The sequence below is a fragment of the Dreissena polymorpha genome, chromosome 11, assembly GCF_020536995.1.
Source record: "Dreissena polymorpha isolate Duluth1 chromosome 11, UMN_Dpol_1.0, whole genome shotgun sequence".
In the NCBI taxonomy this organism is placed as follows: Eukaryota; Metazoa; Mollusca; class Bivalvia; order Myida; family Dreissenidae; genus Dreissena; species Dreissena polymorpha.
In genome coordinates this window covers 42,291,078-42,308,552 of record NC_068365.1, presented here as the reverse complement: position 1 = coordinate 42,308,552, position 17,475 = coordinate 42,291,078, and the positions used below count along the sequence as shown (strand labels likewise).

At 37.7% G+C, this 17,475-nt stretch overlaps 1 protein-coding gene across 15 annotated transcripts in view; it reads right to left on the bottom strand.

Moving 5' to 3' along the window:
* Positions 1–731: 731 nt before the first annotated feature.
* The window catches only part of LOC127851512 (mitochondrial glutamate carrier 1-like), a 32,569-nt gene continuing 15,825 nt past the window's right edge, over positions 732–17,475 (bottom strand). For 14 of the 15 annotated variants that reach the window (XM_052385321.1, XM_052385323.1, XM_052385324.1 and 11 more), the window contains 7 exons: positions 9,268–9,323; positions 7,102–7,192; positions 6,425–6,543; positions 4,628–4,818; positions 3,590–3,692; positions 2,129–2,204; positions 732–1,634 (listed from right to left, as the gene is read on the bottom strand). In XM_052385321.1, the coding sequence (XP_052241281.1) occupies positions 1,481–1,634; positions 2,129–2,204; positions 3,590–3,692; positions 4,628–4,818; positions 6,425–6,543; positions 7,102–7,192; positions 9,268–9,323 (790 nt within the window). In that variant the 3' untranslated portion in view covers positions 732–1,480. Of the gene's footprint in view, positions 1,635–2,128; positions 2,205–3,589; positions 3,693–4,627; positions 4,819–6,424; positions 6,544–7,101; positions 7,193–9,267; positions 9,324–14,756; positions 14,857–17,475 lie in introns of those variants that run through there. The other variant, XM_052385325.1, reaches the window with a different exon arrangement.

Here is a 17,475-nt window from a genome sequence, read left to right as displayed (position 1 = left end):
AAGACTAATAGTAAGATCATTATAAATATAGACCCAATCAGATTCTATAAACATGTCATGTTTGAATTACCGGTAGCAGAGTTGTCCGCTATATACATGTAGCAGAGTTGTCCGCTATATACATGTAGCAGAGTTGTCCGCTATATACATGTAGCAGAGTTGTCCGCTATATACATATAGCAGAGTTGTCCGCTATATACATGTAGCAGAGTTGTCCGCTATATACATGTAGCAGAGTTGTCTGCTATATACATGTAGCAGAGTTGTCCGCTATATACATGTAGCAGAGTTGTCCGCTATATACATGTAGCAGAGTTGTCCGCTATATACATGTAGCAGAGTTGTCCGCTGTATACATGTAGCAGAGTTGTCCGCTATATACATGTAGCAGAGTTGTCCGCTATATACATGTAGCAGAGTTGTCCGCTATATACATGTAGCAGAGTTGTCCGCTATATACATGTAGCAGAGTTGTCCGCTATATACATGTAGCAGAGTTGTCCGCTATATACATGTAGCAGAGTTGTCCGCTATATACATGTAGCTGAGTTGTCCGCTATATACATGTAGCAGAGTTGTCCGCTATATACATGTAGCAGAGTTGTCCGCTATATACATGTAGCAGAGTTGTCCGCTATATACATGTAGCTGAGTTGTCCGCTATATACATGTAGCAGAGTTGTCCGCTATATACATGTAGCAGAGTTGTCCGCTATATACATGTAGCAGAGTTGTCCGCTATATACATGTAGCTGAGTTGTCCGCTATATACATGTAGCTGAGTAATCTCCAGTTTTTTTTTTCTCCAATTTTTGGGAAAATAGCCCATGGCTTTGGAATTGGGAATTTTATCGGCATTTTCATAAAATTGGGAAAATAAATTCATTAGCCTTTTTTTCCACACAAAAAGTCCACTGATTAGGGAAATACTAAATTTGATTTAACTCTTTATAATCATTCAAATTAAAAGAAAAAAATCATATAATACTTTGTTAGATGTAATTGAATTAAAATTGAGATAAAATACACATAAGATTCTTTCTAAAAAAAAAAAAAAATTTTTTTTTTTTGGCAATTGGGAATTTTTTGCCACATTTTGGGAAAAAAGTATACTTTTTGGGATTGGGAACATAGCCGAATTTCGGCTATAAAATCGGGCCAAAAAAAAACCTGATGTCCATTAGTTTTGGCTGTAAAAAATACATGTACACATGTATATCACAACTAGTTAAATGTCATGAAATCACTGGTAGTTGAATTCCTTCATACCTATACTATTTACTTCAGATTAGTTGATAACAAATAATATAATAAAAACATGATTACTTGAAATTCAAAGTATATAGTTTTGAATAAATATGTATACTTTCACACAGGAAAGGGAAACAACTGGTATGAAACAGAAAAACCAGTATAAACTGGATTGAAATAAAAATACCCATACAAAAATGTCAATAACACAACAATCAGGTCAACTCCGTTATTGAGTCTCATAACCCACGGCAGCTAGCAACCTTTCGGCTATACCGAGGTAGTAGACAGTCTGAGCGATACCAAACAGCGGGGCTATAACCAGTACACGGCAAAACGCGCCTTTGAAGAAAGCTTTTGGTCCTTCCAGCATGTACACTTTTCTGAAACAGTGAAGGAAGCATAAGTTGCAAACTTACCTCATTTAGCAAAATAAATTGAAAAATTGTATCAAAGTTATACTAATTTAAATTGTGTTTAAAAAAAAAAGACATTTTTAACAACTATGACACCATATGATATGGTTACAAAATAAATTTCAAACAAAATTACTTCTTCCAACATGCAAAGTTTCTTCCAAATTTGAAATAGTGGTATGTTTTCAAGTTTAAAGGGACTTATTCACAGATTGGGGCACCTTTTGAAGTATGCCAGTAAATACCATTAATAACTAGATTTTAACCAAGGCATTGTAGAGCTTCATTTTAATAACAAGTATTGAATTTAAGAAAGGAAACAAATGTGTGACCCCATATGGGCTTGAACCAGCATCCTTTGTATTAAAAGGACTGCACAGGCTAATCTGGGATGACACTTTATGCATCATGTATTAAGTCCTGTTTTTCAAGAACGCAGATCAATCATTCTCTTCCCCTACCTGAAACAATCCACTATCCCGTTGTATGATTGCTCCCCGGCCCCTTTATGGAGGGTCTGCAAACGCGTCTTGACAACTAGAGTAAAAAAAACACAAACATTCTTTGTTAAAAGATTGGCAATTTTCCACAAGCATTGGTATAAAATCTTCTCTAATTTATGACATACAACACTCATCCATGCAGACCTATTAAATATTGTATTATAGGTATTTATATATTACTTTTCTCTAAATGGATCAACGGTTTTTACACTAAAAAAGTGAATTTGACCCAAACAAGGGCTGTTTGTAAAACAGGCATGCCCCCCAAATGGGCTGTCAGTTGTAGTGGCAGCCATTGTGTGAATAAGTTAGAAACCATTTTACTGCTTCAGTTCACTGTGACCTTGACCTTTGACCTAGTCCAGTGACCTGAAAATCAATAGGGATCACCTGCCAGTGATGATCAATGTACCTATGAAGTTTCATGATCCTAGGCCTAAGAATTGTTGAGTTACCATCTGGAAACCATTTTACTGTTTCGAGTCACTGTGACCTTTGACCTAGTGACTTGAAAATCAATAGGGGTCATCTGCCAGTCATGATCAGTGTACCTATGAAATTTCATGATCCTAGGCCTAAGTGTTCTTGAGTTATCATCCGGAAACCATTTTACTGTTTCGAGTCACTGTGCCCTCACCTTGACCTTTGACCTAGTGACCTTAAAATCAATAGGGATCATCTGCCAGTCAAGATCAATTTACTTATGAAGTTTCATGATCCTAGGCCTACGCGTTCTTGAGTTATCATCCAGAAACCATTTACTGTTTCGAGTCACTGTGACCTTGACCTTTGACCTAGTGACCTGACAATCAATAGGGGTCATCTGCCAGTCATGTTCAATGTACCTATGAAGTTTCATGATCCTAGGCCTAAGCATTTTTGAGTTATCATCCGGAAATCATTTCGTGGACGGACAGACCGACCGACCAACATGTGAAAAACAATATACCCCCTCTTCTTTGAAGGGGGGCATAATAGTAACTTTCTTGTGCAAAATACATTTGGAAATTCTGAAAATCATTATTTATTGAACTATTTAAACTCTTAGATAACTCTTTAAAACATTATGTTTACTCATAATCTAAGTAATATAGCAATCTATTACCATTTCACAGAAACAATTCATGTCACAGGCTACATTATTTTAGCCTCGTTCTTAGAAAACTGTGCTTAATACAAATGCATAAAACATCTTCTCAGATTAGCGTGCTATTCGCACAGGCTAATAGGGGACAACACTTTCCGTTCTTATGGAAATTTTCGTTTAAAGGAAGTCTCTTCTAAACCAAAATCCAGTGTAGGCAGAAAGAGTTTTCTCTGATTAGCCTGTGCAGAGAGCACAGGCTAGACTTGGACGACACGTTACACACATGCATTAAGCCCAGTTTTCCCAGTCTCAGGCTCCATTTTTTGACCTACCGTCAAATGGGGTGACACTGAAGGATGCCACACATCCGGCTGATAGGCCTGATATGAACGAGTGATAGAACACTGCCTGATCACTGCCTTCACGTCTCTTGCCCTACAAAGGTACACATGAATAAAATGCAGCATGACTCTTATTTGATACAAACTAGAGCTACTCACAAAGGTGATTAATAACAAAATAACCTTAAGGTCTTTGTCAGCCTTGTTCCATTAACCCTTTACTCTTGCCGTTAAAAGGCAGGGGCTACAATTCAGCAAAACCAGTCACAACCAAGTCTTTTCTATACAATCATGTACACATTTAGATCATTCAACTGTGAGAGTTTCAACAAGATCTAGCCCGTAGCAATACAATAGTTGAAAACACGTTATTTTGGGACTAAAAATTCAAAAGTCGAAAACAATATAAGGGCCATATCTTTGCCAAAACTGGTTCCTGCCAAAATTCCTGTCTTTAAAATTATCTACACATGAAGGTCAACTGCAAAAATATAAACGAAATCTGACAAGATATTAAAGAAAAGTTAAAAACAATACATTTTAGGACTATGCTAGTACAGTTGAAAAACAGGGCTATAATTCTGCCAAAACTCAACACACTCGAAATTCCCATTAAGGTAATCCTTGGGGGCATAACAATATACATACGGATCTAAGAATGCAAACCTTATTTCACATTGAACCCTGAAAATTCGAAGCCTAACCCAATGCTTGCCCACAGTGGAAGCCTGGACAGTTCTGATTTCCCTTGGCGCATAGGAATAAGTCAGCGTCCGACTCTCGGTCATTACCGAGGTCAAATAAGGTCATGTGATAAGGAAGTGTTGGCAGTCTTCAAAGATATCATCAAGTCAAGCATCAATAAAGCAAGGTAGTAAAAGTTCTCCTTTTAATTATTTATGTTTTTAAAAACTTCTCATCTTGGTTGAAATAGTAAAGGATTGAAGAACTTAAGAACAAACAGACAGGCCATTTGCTATATGCCTCATGGCATATGTAGATACTGAGGTCATAAAAGCTTATACTCACCATAGCATTAAGATGGGCAAACAGAGGAAAATACATGGCAGAGAAGGTCACATCCCTGAGCATGGTTGCCCGGAAACCCTTGTAGATGCCCAAAATGCCTTTCTCTCTGAAAAGGTCCAGGGCAATCTTTGTGGCGGAAAGTTTTTGGGGTTTAACCGCTCCTTCTGCTCCAGCTGTCTTGTCCACTGAGGCTGGAAGCAAACATTATGGGCTGCGTTATGGGTAAACTGGGCTTAGTGCAAGGGCATACAGTATTGTCAAAGATTAGCTTGTGCAGTGTGCACAGGCTATTCAGGGACGACAATTTACGCTTTTGTCGTATTTTCTTGTTTGAAGGAAAAATCTAAACAAAAAGCCAGCGTAAGCAGAAATTGTCATCCTTGATTTGCTTGTACCGGCCGCACAGCTAATATGGGACGACACTTAACGCACATGCATTAGGCCCAGTTTTATCAGAATTAGGCTAAAATTAATAAGAAGGACAATCTTGTCCACCAAATAACACTGCGGCATTAAGATATTTATTTAGATTTATCTAGAAATGTGTCCTCAGGACATGGAATCTCCATTTTAATTTTGTGTCGCCCTCTAAAGAAATGAGTGTTGTGTGACAAAAGAAGTTACAAACCAGATGCCAACAAAAACCTTCACCTTCCGAGAATATCCATAAACTTACAAGAGTCCAGTGTGACCGTGACCTTACAGCAGCAATATGTTTTTGCATGCAACCCATTGTCTTGCTTTAGCTTTCAAAAGTGCAAATTTATTTCAAAATCATTTCTGCATGAATAACGTTGCAAGTAGGACAAGCAATTTCTGCACACACAAACGCCCACCCAAACACCTATAGGAGTAAATGTTTTAAAGTACCTTAAATCTGAGAATGTCTGGATTAACAAGATGTGTTTGTGAAACACAATGTCCCCCTATATGATGTTTGACCTTGTAGGATGACCTTGACCTTGTGAAGGATGACCTTGACCTTGACCTTTCACCACTCAAAATGTGCAGCTCCATGAGATACACATGCATGCCAAATATCAAGTTGCTATCTTCAATATTGCAAAAGTATTCATAAAATAAGCGATTTGGGCCACATATATTTGACCTCTGACCTTGAAGGATGACCTTGACCTTTCACCCCTCAAAATGTGCAGCTCCATAAGATGCACATGCATGCCAAATATCAAGTTGCTATCTTCAATATTGCAAAAGTATTTATAAAATATGCCATTTGGGCCACATATATTTGACCTCTGACCTTGAAGGATGACCTTGACCTTTCACCACTCAAAATGTGCAGCTCCATGAGATACACATGCATGCCAAATATCAAGTTGCTATCTTCAATATTGCAAAAGTATTCATAAAATGAGCGATTTTGGCCACATATATTTGACCTCTGACCTTGAAGGATGACCTTGACCTTTCACCACTCAAAATGTGCAGCTTCATGAGATACACATGCATGCCAAATATGAAGTTGCTATCTTCAATATAGCAAAAGTTATTGCAAAATGTTAAAGTTGGCGCAAACAGACAGACCAACAGACCAACAGACAGGGCAAAAACAATATGTCCCCCACTACTATAGTGGGGGACATAAAAATTTTGATAAGAATGAATTTAATTAGGCAATTTGGCTTGTACATGTTTAAAATTTTCATCTTTTATCAACCAAAATAATATGTAAACTGACATATCATGAAACAGTTGAAGTTTTCTTTAAGGAACTTTGCAAATATAAGTGCAGATGTCGAAAGCATAAAAGATAAAATCCCACATAAGGTTACACACCACTCCTGCCAGCATCCTGCAGCTGTATCTTGAGAAGCTCCATGGGTGTGGTGGCAACGATCTGAAAGAGGCCCGCCCCTCCCCCTGCCAACACCTCCCTGGGCAGTGTTAACTTGTTCCTGTAAACATAATGCATATATAGGACACTTTGTAGGCCAAGATCAAATCTTGGTTATATGGGTTAAAAAACGTGGAATTATCAACTGGTTAATAAACATAACTAATTTATAGAATCTTAAAGAGGCCTGCCCTTTCCCCTGCCACTCGGGGCAGTGTCAACTGATTCCTCAAACACAGCACAAATATAAGATCTGAGACAACACCTGACCCTGCCACCAGTTACATACTGTTTGCAAGCTTAATGTAAGCATTTCTATACTATAATTGACTTTTAAAACTAAATGACTTAAACACAGTAATACATTAACCCATTTATTCCTAGTGTACTTTCCCATCCTTCTAAATTAGATCATTTTTTTCCAAAATTAGGTATGTCTAGTATATTTAGAATATTTCTTACAGAAATTCCTTAAAGCAAACAGCGCAGACCCTGATGAGACGCCACATCATGCCGTGTTTCATCTGGGTCTACGCTGTTTCAATGCCAAGGTTTTTTTTCTAGACGCTAGGCATAAATGGGTTAAATGTAATGAAAACACAAAAAACCCATATCTCACTTGTCATTCTTCAGTATGTGACGGAAGAAGTCATTTCCCACCAGTTTGATGGCCTTCTCTGGTGTTATGAGGAGAAGATTCACTCCAGACCCTGCAAATTATGACATACCGGTCAAGAAGCATCAGGGAGCATGGCCAATATTTTAAAACAATCCAAAGTAAGAGGTAAACTTATGATTATCTTAGGTGAAACCATCAGATAATCAATATTTCTGATTGTGTTTATTCTTTGAAGTCGTAGATATTTGAAATTTCAAGGTGCTCATATTCAAAATGAATCAAGTTTAATTAAATTTAGAACATAAATAAAATGATTGAATTTGTTTTTGTTGATATTTAATTCAACATGATTAATCCTTACAAAGGTAATACCAATGAATAATGCTCTGTGAAAAGGGGGTTTAATGCATGTAAGTCCCCACAGGCTAACATGGCTAATCAGGAATGACACTTTCCACTTTTATGATATTTTTCGTTTCAAGAAAGTTTCTCCTTAGCAAAAATCCAGTTTAGGCAGAAGTGTTGTCCCTAATAAGCCCATGCAGACTGCACTGGCTAATCAGGGGAGGCACTTTATGCACATGAAGTAAACATCCCTTTTTCACAGAGCACAGCCAAATAGTTTATTGCCATTTATATCTGCAATAAATGAACGTGGTAAAAATGTCCTGTATTTAAATTTAAATGAACATCTTGAAACTGCAAATGTCTATTTGAGAGGCGTTCTGAGAAAAAATGGGAATCATGCATGAGCGTAAAGTGTTATCCCAGATTAGCAGTCCGCACAGGCTAATCAGGGACGACAATTTCCGCTTTTATGATATTTTCTGTTTAAAGAAAGTCTCTTCTTAGCAAAAATCTATAAAATTAAGGCGGAAAGTGTCGTCCCTGATTAGCCTGTGCCGACTGCACAGGCTAATCTTGAATGACACTTTATGCACATGCATTATGCCCAGTTTTCCAGAACGAGACTCATTTAAATAAAAAGATCACATCGCAATGTTTGAAATATTGTTTCAGAGCTCCAGATAAGGGTCGTATTTTCGTAATTACGAATTATTTTTAAGTCCGTTACGTATTTATTTTAAAATCTTGTCGTACCATTAAGAATTACAAAATCAAGTTACGAATATTATTTTTAAATCGGTTCGTATCGATTTTTATTGAGTTCTTTTCGAGTATTAAAGATCTTTGCGGTGCTTATATAGAATGGTTATCGGGTTTGTTTAACAAAGCGCATTTTTTCCAAAAAAAGCGGCGTATACAGTCTATCTGTCAAAAAACAATGGCGGCGCCCAGAGAGCGTCCTAAAAACTGCAAAGCGTCCAAAAACACGCTTTTAACATATTGTACGCAAAGTGAGCCGAAGTTAAATGTTTAGAAAGACATTATAGAAATGATCTTATACGATGTTGTATGTTCAGTTTCCGACACAGTCGGAAAAGCTAAACAAAAACGCGACACAACCGGTTCAAATTTAAACACACAAAAAAACATTGAACGAGTTGAAGGGACAAGTCCCGTGGCTAATTGTTGAAAAGATTGAAGGGGAGACGCGTTTTAATTGTGAAATATGTAAAAATGCATCTAAGGCATGCAATCTAAGCACAGTTTGGGCATATGAAGGTATTTGAAAAATAAAATTGTATTATAATACTAAAAAGACACTGCTGAACTCGTATAAAGTTGCTAGTATGTTTATTTTGATTTTTTTGCTTGAAAAGAACCATTATTATTTAATTTTTAGGTCATTTATAAAAAATAAGAATTATTTTCCAAAACTTAGTAGTAACGTTAAGAATAAAATTTCAGAGTTAAGAATTCTTTTTGAAAATCTGGTAGTAATTTAAGAATTTCACAAAACCTTATCTGGAGCTCTGTTGTTTTACATACTGGTAGCAGTAATTAAATATAACTGACAATAATAAACAACAATATAAATGACGATGTCTACTGAGCGTGACTATTCTAGGCGTCATCTCATGACATTGCCCCCAAAATAACAACATAAATCATAAAAAAAAGACTTATTGATGAATCTAACTACCAACATCCCCATCGGTTATGTCATCCAATTCAGACCAGTTTTTAAAGGCAGACTCAAGGAAAGTTTTAATATTTAGTATGACCGCATAAATAAGTTTGTAACTAACTGTAACATTATACCTCTGTACATTCCAAAGAAGCCTTCATTTTTTAAGGTTTTACTTGCGCAGTCGATCCTGGAAAATAAAATTAAAACAGTATATTTGTTGGCTTCCACAGATTATCAAGTTTAATTGAGCTGCGTTCTGGGAAAACCGCAGACAGCACAGGCTAATAAGGCACGACGCTTTCTGCCTAAACACGATTTCCCTGAGAGTGACTTCCTTTAAAGGAAATATTCCATAACAAGATATTGCCAAGCAATATGGTCCCCTACCGGCTCATCTATCCATGTTTCAAGTTTAATGACAAAAATATGAAGAACTTTAAAAGTTATCTGACGGATAAACTGACAGACTGACAGACAGACATTTCAATGTGTGTCATCTTATGCGGTATCCGGACACACGGCACCCGGACAATCTTATGCTGTACACCATATTTATCAATGTTCTTGAGTAACAGACACTTATAATGCTGGTCATGCAATAGTCATTAAAAGTTCAGTTTAAAAATTGCTTGTTGAAATAAATACTTCTGAAATAATGTCACCATTGAATGTTTAGTTCACCTGAGCACAACATGCTCATTGTATTTGCTTTTTGTTTCACGTTTGTTTTCCATGCCCAACATTTCCTTGAGACGACTATAGAGGCTGTATTTAATGCACAATCTTCATGAAATTTGGTCCAAACAAATTTTCCTAATGATATCTTGTTCGAGTTGTAAACTTGGTCATGTGTGATTAAAAACTAGGTTACTAGTTCATATTATAGAAACAGCTGGCAAAGACTCTAGAAGCGATATGCATTGCTTTATGAAACTTGATCTGAACATAATGTTCTTATGATACATCCGCCTATTTCAAAACTTTGCCATATAGTCAGAGGGGGTAATCACAGGACAAACAAGATGAAAATGTGCAAGACAGGTATTTTTCACTGGTTTATACCCTTAATTACTTCATTTACTTTTTAAAATGATGCTCTCTTGACAGCCATATTGGCAAAAAAGTGATAAGCATTTACTGTGAAACCATACATTTTCATCAGCACGAAATTTCGTCCTTTTTAAAAAATGACTATTTCGTCAGCACTTTAATTAGTCCATTTCTGGTTTTGAAAAAAAAAGCGTCCGATTTGTTTGTAATGTTTGTAATACATGTAATACGCGGTTGCGAAAAAATCGTGCTGGGGAAAGAGGGGTGACACTTGGTAGTCACTTGCAGGAGGTGGGCCTTGTTTGGCATATGCCAATTAACAAGTCTGTTATTTCAGGTGATAGTAACTGTCCCTTATTATTTTATGTCATTGACACGTTTTTTGTTATGATTAGCGGATAAGTGGGACTGGATAACCGTTAACGAGTGTTTTAAACAACGAAGCCAATTGCCAATTAGTCTTTTTCCATTACAATCACAGACAACCAAACACAAATCAATACGTTGTTTATTAATTTGTAATAATAGCACAGAATATACTTCAGTCAGGTGTTGATCACACATCGTCATATTTTAATTGCGTTTAATAGTATTGTCTTTAATCCATATTCGCCGTGTTTTGGCTGTATAATCTGCAACACCCATGAAAAACACAACACACACAATGGGTAATAAAGTTGTTAACAATTAGCGCTAATCAACACTATTATACCTAAACGAAGTCGACGCATTCGATACAGCCTTATTGCATTCGCGTTTTACAGGGAATGTCAGTTACACTGGATATAATATTAATATTCAATTTATATCTCAACTTTACTTGCAGCAAAATTTCTTAGTGGGTCACAAAATTACAGCTCCCGCTTAGAAAACCTTGGCGAGTAAAGTCGAGATAAAGAGCGAATATTATTACAAAATAAATGCTTATCACTTCCTTGCTCATATTGCTCACACATGAGCGGCATTTTACCAATTATTACAGAAATAAAGGGTATAAAACAGTGAAAAATACCTGTCTCTGCATGGACGTCAACATCTTGTTTGTCATGTGATTACCCCCTCTTGTAGTGTCAAAAGCATAGTCAGTGGGTCAAATGACATCAAAACATAATTGTTACACCATACTAACCACATTTGATTGCTAAATCTTCATGAAACTTTATGTCTGAACATTTTTCCCAAACATATCTTGGTCAAGTTTAAAGCTGAGTCATCTGGTCCTAAAAACTACGTAACTTGGTCAAAATACAGAAAAAGCTTATGAACACTCTAGAGAACACATTAATTTCTCAAACTTTATGAAACTGTAAGAACATTGATTGTAATTGTATATAATCTTTAGAACTCGGTGTAATGACACAACCAAACTTGGTCACTAAGTCAACCCTCCAAAAAAGCTAGCTAACACACAAGAGGCCATATTTATTGCCCCATCATCACACATTTTAGTCCAATTATTTTTCCAAGTAATATCTCAGCTTAGTTTAAAAAAACAACAGGACTATGATGGGTAAAAAACTATGTCATTAGGTTAAATTGATGAAAAAGCTTGAAACACGTAGTATGAACACCCCAGGAAACCTGATACCTCCTGAGTCGTGCAATACCATAGGGGACAGTGCTGTGTATTTTGGCATGAACTTACATAGGGTAAGTAAATTGGAAAAAATAAAATTTTCAAAGTCCAATTTGAAACAACTGAGTATTAACATTGATAACAAAGGTATTAGCCTACATGTAGAGAAAATCCTGACAAATGTTCTTAAAAAATGAGCAAAATGTGGCTCCCTGGTTCTTCAAAAATGAGCAAAATGTGGCTCCCTGAAGTAGAAGATCGGGCAAAAAGGGCTATGTTCAAGCATTTAGGGGAGAAAAACTGCTTTAATTTGCAAGCCACTACAATAATTAAAGGGTGTATACAAACTTTCATGTGTCTGCCATAACCTCTCAGCAGGGTTTCTCCAGAAAACTATTTATTGTGGAGAAATTTGCGTTTTTAATGACCATTTTGGGAAAACATGGATACCATCTGAGGGAGACCAGGAAACCTTATGTTGGCAGTGACTTTATAAGTCTTTTTCAGCCATTTTGTTGCAATTTCTTTGCTTTCTAGAGGCCTATAGTAAGTGTATGTAGGCACATATGCATACAAATGTACTTTTAATGCCTTATATATTATCAATAGTGCCTTTTCAACAATCTCAATTTTCATTTCTTTTTATCAACACTATTTTGGAAAATATAAAGAAAGACTTGACTGCTTTGTCGCATAAATTAATTGGTTATACCCCCATCACACAGGACTGGCGTCCTTAATGCGTCCTTACAGCGTACGGCAACCCAGGTCGCAGTGAGGACGCCATAGACGCTGGAGGGACGCAGTAAGGACCAAGACAACGCAGTGAGGTCGCCGAAAATTGCTCAGGACGCGAGCCCACGGCGACTACTTTGAACATGTTCAAGAAAATGATCATTGACTGCAAGGCAACCGTACGGCGACCTTGTTGCAACTTTAGTACGTTCTTTGTACATCTATTGCGTCCTCAGAACGACTATGGCGTCCTTACTGCGACTTCATTGCATCATTACGGCGTCTATTGCGACCCAACTAAGACTAGTGCTTTCCTACTGCGACCCCAGTGCGTCTTTAGGGCGACCATATCGACGCCTATATAAAGCAATCTTTTTTTCTTGATTTTCTTCATTATGTTTCACAGCGCCCTTCGGCGCAAATGAATAATTTACTTATTGCACAACACATTCTAAATCTTCAGCAGCAACAGATACTTGACTAACAGCAGGTGGTATTAGGGGTAGTGAGAAGGAGAAGGCAGGCCAGGCGGAGGCAATGCCGGGTTAGACCTTGGTTAGGAGATATTTGGAGGGATCAGTTTGGACACTTCAATCGTCTAATGCCTGAGTTAAGACAAGAGGACCCAGCTTCATTACAAAATTTCTTAAGGGTTCCACCAGAAATGTTTGACGAGCTGCTGATAAGGCTTTGCCACCGCATTTCCAACCAAGATACAAACAACAGAAAAGCTATCGATCCGGGAACAAAATTGGCAGCAACCCTACACCATCTGGCGAATGGCAATCTGTATGCCAGCATGAAGTTTGACTTTCGACTTCCGGCCAATACACTGTCCCTTGTAGTGAAGGATGTGTGCCAAGCCAATCGTCGACGAATACAAAGATGAGGTAATTCAGTGTCCTACAACGCCTGAAGAATGGCTAACAATGGCGACCAACTTTGAGCGTTGCTGGAACGTCCTTTACGAGTGTGGTGCTTTAGATGGAAAGCATATTGCAATTAGAAATCCCCCTAGTAGTGGAAGCCTTTTCCACAACTACAAGGGGTTCTTCTCCATTGTGTTGATGGGATTAGTTGATGCCGATTATAAATTCCTTTGGATAGATGTGGGGGAGATGGATACATGTCGTCAGATGCCATGATCTACAACAACTCGGAGCTAAAGGAGTGCCTTTCTAATGGATCTATAGGTTTACCACCACCATCACCTCTTCCAAATGACGACCAAGACATGCCATACTTTCTTCTTGGCGATGATGCGTTCTGTCTCCGAACTTACATGATGAAACCTTTTTCGGCTCAAAACCTTACAAAGGAGCAGCGCATCTACAACTATCGCATTTCTTGTGGCAGAAGAATAGTTGAAAATGCATTCGGTATTCTTGCCCAGCGCTGGCAAGTTCTTTAAGGTACGATGCAGCAATTACCCGAAACAGCACGTCTTATTGTTGAAGCTTGTGTTTGCCTTCATAACCTAATGAGGATGCAATTTCCAACATTGCAAAATGCAGTTGTTGACCACGAGGACGTCAACCATGACATAGTCCTCGGAGCATGGTGGATCAATGCTAACATGGTGGACGTGGAACGTGCACTTGGCCAAAACAGGGACAGCACTGCAGCAAAGAAGCAACGCGAGTATTTAAAGTTGTATTTCAATTCAGAAGCAGGATCAGTGCTTTGGCAGGACAATATGATTTAGAGCTGTAACCATTTGGAATACTTGGACTGTTATAAAGAGTTGTAATCAATTTGAATACGTTCAATGATATCATCAAGAAATGTAATCAGTTGGAAAACGCAGACTGTTATCATTAAGAGTTGTAATTAGTTGGAACACATGTGCACAAAGCCTGTTATCATAAAGAGTGGTAATCAATTGGAATATGTAGACTGCTAACATTTAGAGAAGTAATCAATTTGAATATATATATGTTATCACTATACATGTATGTACAAGCTTACAATATGTATTATTAAAGATAATACTTGATACTATAGTATATACAGGTCTGATAAAAATGTTTACAAGAATATTAAACATATAGGCTAAAAATTTAATAAAACATCAACTGTCTTTGGGTATCTTTTTTATATCTAAACTACTTTAGATAAATATGGATTATGTCATTTGATTAGTTTACATTTGATTATGTCAAACCATAAATATTCCATATAATGTACTTATATAGGAGGCTAGTTTGCTCCTGTTGGAATTGGCGCCACAACTATGGGCAAAGGTCAACCATCACATACTTTACCCAATCACAGAAGGTATCTTGCTCGCTAGGTGCAGAAGGTGGCTTGACCATTTCCAGCAACTTCTCCTGCAGCTTAATTTACTGGCGAACTCTCTCGTCCAACGCGTTTAACAAACGTTCTTCTTCTTGTCAGACTCTTGAGCGTTTGGGTCTGGCATCAAGGACATATACATGCCATAATTTTTTAGGTCCAAAGCGGGACATTCCATAAAAAATTGTCGGGACATTTGACCAAAAAGCAGGACACCTAAAACGATCTATTTTTCCACCTTTACTATAGTCAGTATAGTACTAACAAAAACCCTTGATACTTTTATTCAAGACGTAATACATCTGATATGAAGCATGAAATCTAAAACATAACAATAACAGCTTTATTAAATAAGACAATAGTAAACAACGAAGATAATATTCATCTTTTTAAGAGTACAAAATGTAGAACATTACGACAACAATACTCATTATATTAATTTCAATGGCAAACATTAACGCAGGGGAGGCTATCCAGTTGACTGAAAGTACGGGTTACAGTACACTATCTACCGAACAGTTACATCAGTTACACACGGAATGCGCGGCCGTACACATTTCCGAGGTAGGGTTTTGGTGGAAGCAAACCGTCTTTGTGTTCATTTTAACTCGCAACAACGCCTCAACCGTTTTATCGCCCAGATTTTCTCTTTCTTCTTTCTGGATTTTTTTTTAGTGCGCTGAAACAGCGTTCTGGATCGGCGTTTGAATGCGGGATTGACAGCGCTGCAAACGCAAGTGAAGAGAGTTGCCGGAATGTTCTCTAATGTTAATAATATTTTGTTTTCTTCTTATAAACACAGATTAAACAGAATTGTGAATTGTCAGGCGCTGTATTGGGGTAGTGTCAAACTGTCGTGAATAACAACACGTTGTTTTTATTACGATAACACAAGACAAGATGGGTACCACTTCTACTGTTTGTTGCGATGTTTTTTTAAGCATGTATCCATGTGCAGTTTGTTACTTGTGAATTGTCGCGGCTTAATTGGAGTAGGGTCAAACTGTCATGCATAGCACCTCGTTGTTTTTAGCTTAATTGGAGTAGGGTCAAACTGTCATGCATAGCACCTCGTTTTTTTTTATTACAATTACACCCAATTACACAAGACAGGATGGGTATCACTTATTGGACTGTTTGTTGCGATTTTGGTATATTGCACATTCGGATTATCCCGCTATATTGGAACTAAACATTGAATGTAAAAGACTCATTAATGACGTAGAGTTAATTTTACAAAACAATTTTTTTGTAAACCGTTTCAAACAAATACAAAAATAAACACATTTTCAACATTAATTTCATTATAAAACAACTATCGATAGCAATAAGCGACCACTATCTTGAAGACCACCATGGTGTGAATGCCTGATGAAATCAATAGTTAGCCGATAAATCGCTGATAAGGTGTCATAAACAACACTGGTACACACGATAAGTAGAATCGGATTGTTAATTGGGGGCAATAAAGGGATTAGCGGTGGTAAGTGTTAGCGAAACAGAGCTTGAATAGCGAATTTTATTGGGAACCTATAGACCTTACATCGTTTTTTTACGAATGTCGGGACAAATCGTCTCATGGCGGGACGGCGGGACAAAGGGTCCAAAAGCGGGACTGTCCCGCCGAGATCGGGACGTATGGCAAGGATTGCAGGCTCATCGGCATTTGTTATAGAGGTAGACGGTCCCTGGATTTCATCTGGTTTCGCAAGTTCCGGGTCATCATCACCCTGGGTCGACCCTTGGTATGCGAGCTTTGCCTTCAACTAAAATAAATGAATTGTGTTATATATTAGATATACATATGCAACTTAATGGTGGAGAATAATCATTGACATTTCAATGAAGATAAAAATGAGTGTTTACTTATCGAAAGTTATGAATTCAAAATTACTTGTCTTATATACCATGTAGTATTTTATCCTTTTTGACATACAAACATTGAAACGATAGAATATATGTATATGCAGTAAATTTTATGTCTGGTACTATTATTTAAATGCAATTGCAAGTTAGAAAAAAAAAGTGGTACTTACCCTCACAACAGTTTGTGGTTGGACGCCATGGATATGGGACTTTAAGAATTTAAAGTTCTCAAGTACCCACAAATCGCGTTCCGTCCGCTCTCCAGAGCCAGAGCCCGAGCCCGACTTCAATTTCGCCAACTTGCCAAACTTAGTTCGAATGGACTGATAACACACATAGAGAATGCTGACGTCCTTTTCCAGGAGCACAGCTTGCTCGTTCCAAAGAGCGTCCTTCTTGGCCTTGTCTTTGTACGAAGAGTTTTTTGTTGTACAAAATGGGATGCTCCTTCAGCCACTCTACCATTACCTCTTCTCCTTCTGATGATAAATCGCTTCTGGTCGCTAGCTTACTTTGTTTTCAATTTAACAGGGCTGTCAGCTGGGTGCATGCTGCTAGCAACAGACTGAGTGTCGGTGTCCGAAACCCTCTCCAGAGATGGTGAAGGACTAGCTACTTTTTGGGGTTTACCCCACCCATGCGTCTTATTTCTTGGCATTATTGAATTTTTTTCTCTGCACGCATCAACGATTGGAAAATAAAAGAAATTTCTTCAAAAACATCCGGCCTTTTATACTATCAGTATGGTCGCCGTGTGGTCGCCGCGCAGTCGCCGTACCATCACTGCGGTGACGCCATGGTCGCAATAAGATTGCAG